The sequence below is a fragment of the Podarcis melisellensis genome (genome assembly GCF_964234715.1).
Source record: "Podarcis melisellensis genome assembly, chromosome: 4".
NCBI lineage: Eukaryota > Metazoa > Chordata > Lepidosauria > Squamata > Lacertidae > Podarcis > Podarcis melisellensis.
In genome coordinates, this window is record NC_138531.1 from 73,597,602 (window position 1) to 73,608,123 (window position 10,522).

General features: G+C 43.2%; 1 protein-coding gene across 1 annotated transcript in view; it reads left to right on the plus strand.

The window, feature by feature from the left end:
* Positions 1-6,149, plus strand: part of GAP43 (growth associated protein 43) — a 55,439-nt gene extending 49,290 nt beyond the window's left edge. The window contains exon 3 of the mRNA XM_081908569.1: positions 5,457-6,149. Within this exon, the coding sequence (XP_081764695.1) occupies positions 5,457-5,545 (89 nt within the window). The 3' untranslated portion in view covers positions 5,546-6,149. The remainder of the gene's footprint in view (positions 1-5,456) is intronic.
* The last annotated feature ends 4,373 nt before the right edge of the window (positions 6,150-10,522 follow it).

Sequence of the window (10,522 nt, forward strand, 5' to 3'; positions counted from 1 at the left end):
TGCTTCGATGGATTTGGAGAGTGCTTAATTGGGTCAGGAAACAGCAAGCATCTCTCAGGATAGCACAAAGAGCTCCCTACCTCCCTTCTGCTCTTCTGTTAGGTTGAGGAAAATAGGTACATTAGAGAACACTTTTGTGTGGGGGACGGGGAAGGAAGGAATAAAGTGTGTATAATATACATTTTTGGGGGGAGCATACAAGGTAATTCCTAAAAACTGGTCACCTGAAGTACAGTTAGCCCAAGATGATGCATTTATTCTGCAACAATCAACCTGTTTTATTGAATCTGTTATTTTCAGCTCTTTATTTGCTTTACTTTTAAATATATTTTTATTCCCCCTTTCTGCCAAGGTGGTTTGCATTTTATAACCATAGCTTCTAATCAAAGAGACATGATACAGAGTTGGGAGGTTAGAGGAAGCCAAGCAAATTCAGACAACAGTTATTTCATACTGGTTGCATAATCCTATACATGCCTACTCTGAAGTAAGTCCTGTGGGGTTTCATGGGACTTACTGCACCTGACCACAGGTGACCACCTGACCTTACTGCATAGGACCACAACGAAAGCTATAGAAGGATCAGGTGAAATGGGCTTTCCGGAGATGTTTCCTGGAGAGGAGAAGCTAAATCCAGAAGTGGCTTTCTGGGTTGGGTGCAGCCACAATGCTACCTTCCTGGTACGTGTGCCACTGCTGCTTTCTAGGAAGGAGGTGGGTGGGAGATTTGTGCAGTGCAGACACATCTGCAGGAATCATGGATTGGCTCCACTGGTGCATTTGCACCACACTGACCTTCCTGCCCCTCGTTGGCTATGCTGTGCTTCCATGATCAGAAACATTAACACAGGCTTTACTGATGTTCTTAACAGTGACCCAGCTGCCAGAAAGCTAGTGTTGCAGCTCCATCTCACCTGAAGAGCCCCTTCCGCCCAAATCCCCATTCTATCTGAAAGAGATGTAGCTGTGTCAGTGCTGAACTAGTGCCTGCAGGTGGTAATGGGCTGGATAAGGCCTGAAAACATTAAAGCTGACAAGATGGAGGTTCTGTTGTATGTCCAGAAATTGGGTGTTTCGCTTGTTCTGGAAGGAAACACACTCATCTTAAATGAGCAAGTAGGTAATCTGTGGTTGCTGCTAGATCCATCTCTGTCACTGGAGGCCCAGGTAGCATTCATGGCAAGCAGTGTGTATTTCCATTTTTTGTCATTCTTGGACCACAGGGTTGCAAGCTCCAATAACTTCACATGTCAATTCTTATAATCTGCTACATTGGGCTACACTGGAAGACATACCCTCCAACATGACGTGGCCCAAAACTGGGGCACCATCTTCTGGGTCTGCAGTTCCGCATGAGTCACGTGACCTGTGTGAGATCAAGGCCTCACAGAAAGTGTTTTCTTTTCAGGCACAGTGCCATGCAAAATTGCTGCCCCCCAAAGGCCTGGAAAAAGTGGGGGAAGCCATTTAATAAATATTATTGACATTAATTTATTAGTAGCCTGCTATATAATCATTTCAAGGCGATGAAGAATAAAACCAGAATAAAAAAACAGCTAAAAACACATAAATTAAGTTCCAATTTTAATCAATTCTTAAAGGGGAAAAAAATCATCTAATATGTTGATGCCATAAAACATCCTTGCTTTTCATTACAAAATCTCACCATTATTATTTCTGTAGACTTTGGTATACACAAGCAGATATCCAGTGGCCATTTAAGAATGTTTGTTGTTGTTGTTTAGTCGTTTAGTCGTGTCTGACTCTTCGTGACCCCATGGACCAGAGCACGCCAGGCACTTCTGTCTTCCACTGCCTCCCGCAGTTTATTCAAACTCATGCTGGTAGCTTTGAGAACACTATCCAACCTTCTTGTCCTCTGTCGTCCCCTTCTCCTTGTGCCCTCTATCTTTCCCAACATCAGGGTCTTTTCCAGGGAGTCTTCTCTTCTCATGAGGTGGCCAAAGTATTGGAGCCTCAGCTTCAGGATCTGTCCTTCCAGTGAGCACTCAGGGCTGATTTCCTTCAGAATGGATAGGTTTGATCTTCTTGCAGTCCATAGGACTCTCAAGAGTCTCCCACTACATTTAAGAATGTAGTGTTTAGTTAATGCAGCTCCATTGAACTTGGCAGAGCCATTAGCCTGTTTGTTCTTAATTACCATGAGAAACAAATCATATTGGGTTATGAGAGAAATATCATTGGCTAAGGTTCTTTCCAAGGCCTTGGCTTTCCCACTTCTTTTTTAGATGTGCTGCAGTTGTAATTCACCAAACAAAAGATAGTTCCTAGAAGCAAATATGGGTTATGAAGCTGGCTTGTTTAACTAGCCATTTTTTAAAGCAAACCAGGATTCCTGGATTGTAATGCTAAGTTGGCTCTTGGAAAGTTAAACTAAACTAGGAGAAGTCTTCCTGCATGCAAGGGATGGGAAGGGGGAATACACCTGCCTGACACTTCGCTTGGGCTCTTGGGAGGTTCATCAACATAATGCTAAACCATAGTTTAACGTTACATGTGAATGCAGCCATTAGCTTTACTAGTCCTAGGCAAATACAAGGCTAGGAACAGATGAATGCTCACCTGATGAAATGTGGCTAGATTTGGCCCACAGATTTTCTAATGGAAATCTTGCCTCTAGGAAAGTGAAGTTCCATTGACTTCCAATTTGCTGTGCCTTAGATCCAGGGATAAAAGCACTGTTCTACTTTCCTAATGGTCAGAGCAAAGGTCAAGGTGGATGCAAGCCAATCAAGTGGTTGATGCTGAGTGCCAAGGGAATTGTAATGGCTGTTTCCGAGTGAGCAGTGTCAACAATAAATATGAAAACCATGAAGGACAAATCCTCTGAGGCTGTTGGAAGGAATCTAGAGTGCTGATATGATTTATTTCTACTGGCACTGTGGTTGATCATTTAAAGATCCCACAGATATAAAAACAAAACCATAAGCCACCAGCCACAAAAAGAAAGTAAGATCAGTGGCAATGTGCTATTGTCTGCTTCAATTTAATTAATCCTGGCAAGTCAAAGAGGGCTGGGCAGATCCCAAGAGACTGTCTTTTACCCAGAAATCCACTCAACCTAATTTCACCAATGTAGGGCAGCAGAAGGACTTGGCGCTCAGCCTACAGGCCATTAGCACATAGTGGAGATGGAGACAGCTGGGAATGCTGCCCTCAGTTGGAACTGGTGCCCCCCCACCTGACTCAGTTTTATAGCAACCAAGTTTGTATTTATTCACAGCACTCATTCATTTCCTGATAAATGAATGTGCACATCCTCCTTGTCCTTTCAAGGAACTACAAAGTGCACCAAGAAGCAAGGTTCTTAAAAAGCTGTGCCAGCAGGATTTTGCCATATCTGCTCAAGGCCTCTTTGTTTACTGTAGTATGATACAGAAGAGTGCTGGTGATTCCCAGGTGAAGGAAGAGCATTGGTTATTGGAATCTCCATGCACTAGAAAAAGTAAACTCTGTGTTAATCACCTATCAAGTTGTTCCTTGGTTCAGAGAGAAAATGTTGAGATTGCTCGAACTGGGAATGGGTGCGGAGGCAGAAGTGGGTATTGAAAGTAAATGTAGATTACTGCATTGTTGGGAGTGAAAGCTAATTCAGTGCCCATCATTTACAATTCTTCCACAAACCATGGTTTGGGAAGCAGTGTTATTAAACCACAAAGGGATAAGATGAACTCTCCTGGATCAGACAATGGTCCATGTATTGAAGCGTGCTGTTTCCAACAGTGGCAAAGAGGAAGTCCATGGAAGGGCTATTACAGGCAGGCAGACAGAGGAGGAAGTCTATTTTCCCTGAATGTGCAAGGACATTTGCCCACCAAATTGTAATTCTATGCATCTTCAACTAAAACCCAATAATTCTTTTCTATTAAAAGTCCCATGTTCCCAGGTGAACTGACATGAAAAAGTCCTGCATGCCAAAATGAAGGGATTTCCCAAAGGCCAAAGTTACTTTGGAAGAGCTGTCAATGGCACCAGTGCAAGTAATGCTCCTTTGCTTTGGTTCAGGGAAACCTGGCTTTTTCTCACTTCAGTCTTACAAACCCGATCTCTTCTGACTAGATGTTTCTGTCACCCAGATCACTTTCTAGTTTGTTTACCTACAGTTGCTTCCATTATTATTTTGGTCTTTAGAGGTGACCCAATAGTAATAGCTTAATTTTTCTATTATACTGTGCATGCCCTCTGTATCCAATCCCTTCTGCCATGCCCCCTCCCCTGCTCTATTTAATGTTGCTCAGTGTAATGAATTAATTCAGCGTAACTATCATTCCCAGTTTCATACAGTCATCAGCTTCTGTTGGAATCTCCATTTCTCCCATAACTATGCCTAGAAAGGATAAAGAAGTCAGCAAGGCATGAGACTAGGACATGTAGGAGATATGGGGGCACCAAAGTGGGGTTCTTCCCAAGCCATCCCCTTCACTGCCTCTGCTTCACACACCTCTTTGAATGTGTCATTGAACTCTAATAATACCTTTTGCGTGCCTGGATGCAGAAGAAAGAGATAGGTGTGTGTATGTGTGTAGAAACTAGCCTACTGTACAAAGATAACATTTAGATGCATTGCCACACACACACACACACACACACACTTGCCTTTGGCTCTGCCCACCTCTGCAAGAAGGGGAAATGTTTTTTTAAAATACTGTGGCCTTTTAAATGTGTTTATGGAAGAGGGTTATTGGTCTGTTTTTATTATGTATTTTGTGTTCTCATTTTGCATTTTTATGTTGTGAACCATTTTATGATCTTTGGGTGAAGGGTAGTAGACAAATTTAACAAATAATAATAATATGGCGCTTGGTCTTGCTCACCTCCTATAAATTCAGAAACTGGTGCCACGTCAAGTTACAAAGCAAAAGGATTCTGTGTTGCCAATTCAACATGAAGCTGTTGTTTTTGGGTATACAGAGCTAGGTCCGCATTGCCAATTTCTAAGACTATTGGTCTACACAATTTCTAAATCCATGCACACACAAACACACAACAGCTAGGCCCAGGAGCTTTCTAACCTGCATAGAATTAGTGTATTGAAGTTCCTTTATAACAAGAACAAGTAATGTGTGCCTCAGTCAGCCATTCAAGTGAACACGTAGAGGCTTAAAGTGGAGAGGGGATGAGGTGCACATGAAAGCCCCATTTCCAGAGTTGCAGAGCTCAGCTGGAATCCTCCATGCAATCAGAAGAGGGGGCTCAATATGCTTAGCCAAATGTTCAGCCAAATGTGCTTAGAAGCCATCTTTCCCTGCTAAGGCCTGAAATGGAGCCTTCACATGGGGGGGGGGCATTGGGAGGGGAGCATTCCGCCAACCTTCTTCCTAGCTTCAAGGTCATTCACTTGAACACCCAAATATGTCGCTCAACCTAATTTCCCCACTAGTGTCAATGTGTGAATCGAGGTTGTATTTACAACTTTGCGTTTGTATACCTTTCAGATGCTGTAGAAGAAACCAAACCTTCTGAAAGTGCCCAGCAGGAAGAAGCGAAAGAAGACGAGAGCAAGGCGGACCAAGAAAATGCCTGAACATTAAGAAATGACTCCCTGTTGCCCTGTGCCCCCTTCCTCTTTCCCCGTATCTCCCCTCCCTCCCTCGTTCCAATCTCACCCTCTCCCGCTCGCCCTTGGGCTGAGTCTGTCTGTCTTCCTTGTCCCCTCCGCGCCCCCCACCCTTAACCCTTTTTCTCTCTGTGTGGCAAACATTTAAAGAAAAAAAAAAGCAGGAAAAATCCCAGTCAAACAGTGTGGCTTAAACATTTTGTTTCTTGGTGTTGTTATGGCGAGTTTTTTGGTAATGATGATCCAATCATTTTGGGAAAATTCTTGCACTGTATCAGAATTGTTTGATCTGCGCGTGCGTGTGTTTGTCTGCCCACCACGAGTGCGCTCTCTCTCTCTCTCTCCTTCTCCCTCTCTCTCTCTCTGTTCCAAGTGTGTGCGCAATGTTACGTTCATCTGAGGAGTCCAAACCTATTGAGTGAGTTAAGGAAAGGAAAAACAAAACAAAAAAGAGAATGAACATTTTTCTTTTCTTTTCTCCCCTTTTCAATGTGATGATGGTGATGATGGTGGAATGAACTAAAGGAGGCAAAACAAACAAAGCAAAAAAGGAAAAAAGAAAAAAAGAAAACGGAAAACACAGAATGAGAATACAACCCCGGTTTGTTTTTAAAAAATAATAAAATAAAATAAAGCAAATGTGCCAATTAGCGTTACTTGTGACTCCCGGCTCCTTTTTCAAACTGCAGAATGACAATAAAGGAGAATAATTATGATGGTATCACTGTGATGCATTTCTGTAGCACATTATATTTCAGTGGATCTTGTGTGTTTTGTGGGTAGAAATTCATTCGGGTGGTTATCAGTATACCAGACATGCTTCAATTTTTATGCGGATAACTTTTCTAAGGAGCAGCATATGTTAGAATGGCCACAGAAGTGCAATTTTCAGTCTGACATACACCAATTAAGGATCAGTTTTTTTATGCACATAGCAGACTGAAATTACTACGGCACATAGGTTCATCCATTCTGACATAACAAGATACATGTAGCATCACATACTGCACAGTTTTTCTGTTCCATCTGCAGTCACAGAAGATGGATGATTTAGGATCACCTAGTCGTTCCTTGTACACTTTCAGTGAAAATGAATGTCTGACAGATGTCAATATTGTATGTCAGGTGTTAGCTAGGGAGGGAGGAGTAATCATCAGAAGGTCCCAGGGCAGGTTACAGCAATACAAAACGTACCATTAAAAACAGATTAAAACAAAATTACAATCACAATTAGAGTTTAGATAGATGATAGATAGATAGTCAAAGTAAGGTGCAATGAAGGTGTCAGACAAAGCTCTGTGGAGTAGGAATTCCACAATGTAGGGGCTGCCACAGAGAATGCCCTTTTCTGCGTCACCACCCCATTAATCTCTGAAGGCTTCCTGAAAATGAATGCCAAAATACAGCTTTTTTTGGGTTGTGTTTTTTTTGGAAATTTGCACTTCTCCAAATTTTGTGATGCATTTCTCCAACCAAATGCATAAGAGAACATGTAGATTTGGGGAAAGCATGCCTAAAATGCATATATTTATGAAAATGGCATATGAAATGCATTGTATTGGGAGAAGTTGGTTGCAAAAGTGTGGGCATTGCATACAAAATATTAGGAGGAATGCACCCTTAAAAAAAAAAATCACAAGCATTTTTTTTGGGGGGGGGGAATCTGCCACTGATGTGGAAATGGGGATAACAGAATTGATTATTAGAAAAACAAGAAACAGAAAATGACAGTTTTGTCCATCTCTAGCATTAGCAGACTTCAGGCTTCTGGAAACTCCAAGAACCAGCAACTGTAGCCGGTGGGAAATAGTCCCTGGAGGAAGGTAGACCCAATTACCTACTGCATCTCATGAGCTACATGCCCCCTTGGACAAGTACAGTTCTACAGCTGATTTATTTCAGATCTACCTTCTGACCATCCCTGCTCTATGCAACTTCGGTCTCAACTTCCTGTAGCTTTACAGAGCCCTCTGCTGGTTAGCTGCTAATTTGCAACAGAGGGAAATGTTTATTAGGCAGCGGTAGAAGGAAAGCACCGTAGAAGTTACAGAGACTTACTATAGTTGATGAAACAGGTGGGTCTATATAGTCTAGAAATCTGACTTAGCCATTAGCAAATTCCCACTATTTGACGGAAACATATGTCTCCTATAATGCTTGTAGGTGTTGTGAATGAGTAGTTCAGTATCCCAGTTATGTACAGGTTAGCTTTAGGAGTACAGTGGTACCTCGGGTTACATACACTTCAGGTTACAGACTCCCCTAACCCAGAAATAGTACCTCGGGTTAAGAACTTTGCTTTAGGATGAGAACAGAAATCGTGCTCCGGCAGCTCAGTGGCAGCAGCGGGAGGCCCCATTAGCTAAAGTAGTGCTTCAGGTTAAGAGCAGTTTCAGGTTAAGAACAGACCTCTGGAATGAATTAAGTACTTAACCCGAGGTACCACTGTAAAGTGAAATACCATATAAGCCTCTGATCAAATCAGAGATCCTGCAGACCATCTCAGTGCCTCCTACCTGAATTATTTCCAAAGTACTTTGTGATATATTTAAATACCGGGCCTCCCTGGTCTTACCGGAACTTGAATAGCTCATTTTTGAGACAGCATCCCAAACAAGCTAGCTGAGGACCACCTGTTTTGAGTCAGAGGAGAACTGCTTCCTACAAAACCCCACAATTTTGCTAGTGTTCACTATCTGAATATACACTAGGACCAGTTTCCCTTATCTGATGAGACCTGACAGCCTCAATAGCTCAAGGCATGTATAGCTGTCTGCGTCTGCTGTTCTCTTTATTAGCTGTGAGAGCAAACAGTTTAATTGTATTACGGGAAAACCATTTTTTAAAGGATCCTTCTGTAAAAAAGCTCTTAAGATAATCATAAATCCTGCAGGTGATGCCCTCTCACTGCCCTGATTAATGTCCCTATATTGTCTGTGAGCCTCTTTTTAATAGGACTTTCTTCTCAGTGAAGGCTGGAAACAATAGCCGCGGTGACCCTAAGCAATAGTGTTATACAATAGCACATGCTTGATAAACCCACTAGCCCCACAGCTGAAACACCCAGAAGGACACTGTGTCCAGAGATGATGCTGAAGTTCTCTGATCTTGGGCTCACAAGTCAAAAGCCTCCCTCAAAGGAGTACCAACAGCCCTTGGGCAAATGTGATCTCCCATGGTCCTCTGGGCTTAGAGTCCTGATGTGCTGTTGTGCAGGAAGGAAGGGGATGAGGGGAGAGTGGGGAGTGGGGCTGGGCTTTAGGAAACACTGATGGCTGGTGGACACAGGGACATTTCTTCCAGGCTCTTCCATTCTATCCTCCTCCCCTGGACGATCTCAGTACTTTTCAGAATTAATCCAAGATAAGTTTTGGAAACATTTCCATCTCTAGTCACCAAATACAGTGGAACCTTGGGTTGCAGACATAATCTGTGACAGAGGCACGTCTACAACCCGCCGTGTTCGCAAGCTGAAGTGCCGCGTCTGTGCAGGTGCCGGCGCAATTTGGCGCTTCTGCGCATGCGTGGAGCATGATTTAGTGCTGCTGTGCATGCGCAAGTGGCAAACCCCGGAAATAACCCATTCTGGTACTTCTGGGTTTCCCGCGGTCCGCAACCTGAAAACACGTAACCTGAAGCAAACATAACATGAGGTATGCCTGTAATTTGTTTGGAACAGTGTGTTTGAATAAAATCCTAGTTAAAAATGAGAATGCTGGGAAAGAAGTGAAGGGAAAGGAAAGGAAAGGAAAGGGAAAGCAGAGTGTATGGCAAACTCTGGGGCCTTAAGGAAGGGTAGAGCATTTGCTTGCATGCAAAACGCCCCGGGTTAAATCCCTGACATCTCCATACAGAGCTGAAAAAGACGTCTGCCTAGGAACTGGAAAGCTGCTGCCTACAATACTGAGTTAGATGGACCAATGGTCTGACTAAGGACTCAGCTACATTAGTAAACAAACAAACAAACAAACAAACAAACAAAAAGTTTTACAAATGCGCTGTAATCCTGTGACACCAGATGGCGCTGTAGAGCTGTAATTGGAACTCTATGAAATTTTGCAACTTTGAGCTAGAAAACGTTTTTTTAAAGATCATTTTCAGGTTGTTTTTTAATAGCTGTGTAGATGCCTGTGTATAAGGCAGCTTCCTCTGTAAGGTGAATGAGTCCAGTGTGGCAGATGGAATTTAAACTAACTATGTGAATTCTCATAAGAAACTAATATGCTTACGCTGCAGATTTTTTATTTAGGGAGGGGCAGTACTTCTGGTGGTGGAACTAACCTTCTGGGGTAGTTTGCCCACCATTAATCCCCACCCTGCACTCAGCTCTCACCTGGGGATCCCAGAAGCTGCCAGCATGTGACACCCCACGAACGGTTTCAACGGGCCAGCTAAACCAGGTGAGGATAGTCAATGGGTCTCAAACCCTCTGTGAGTTAAGAACTTCCCCTGTATGCAAAGATAGGCTCCAGCAAATTGAGTGGATGAGACCAATAGTGGGTTCAACATTCAAGAAGGCTGTTTCTCTGTAGGTGGTAGAGGGAAGTGAGGGATAGATGGTGCTCATCAACCTGGGAAAGCAGCTCATCTAGGAGAAAGAAAACTGATCCTGAACCCCCGCTGCCTTGTGGGATATATTTGGGAGAAGAAAGGGCTAAGGAGTAAACTCTACACAAATCCAGAGTGGAGTCCCTAAGACAGTTGGGTGACAGCTTGTACGCTTCCTTCCAGCAATTCATGTGTTGCCAAAATTTTTGCTCTGCTTTCCTTTGGACCACATCAGTGAGGCTGAAAGGAGGGTCTTGTCATCTGGGCAGCGCAGGACCTCCATACACACTGCCTAGGCTTGTACCCTGTGGAGATCACTTCGGTGCTGCTAACAGCAGTTTGGCTTCACCCCTGGAGGCACACTTCATTGTCCCTCAAGACAGATGGATGACAATA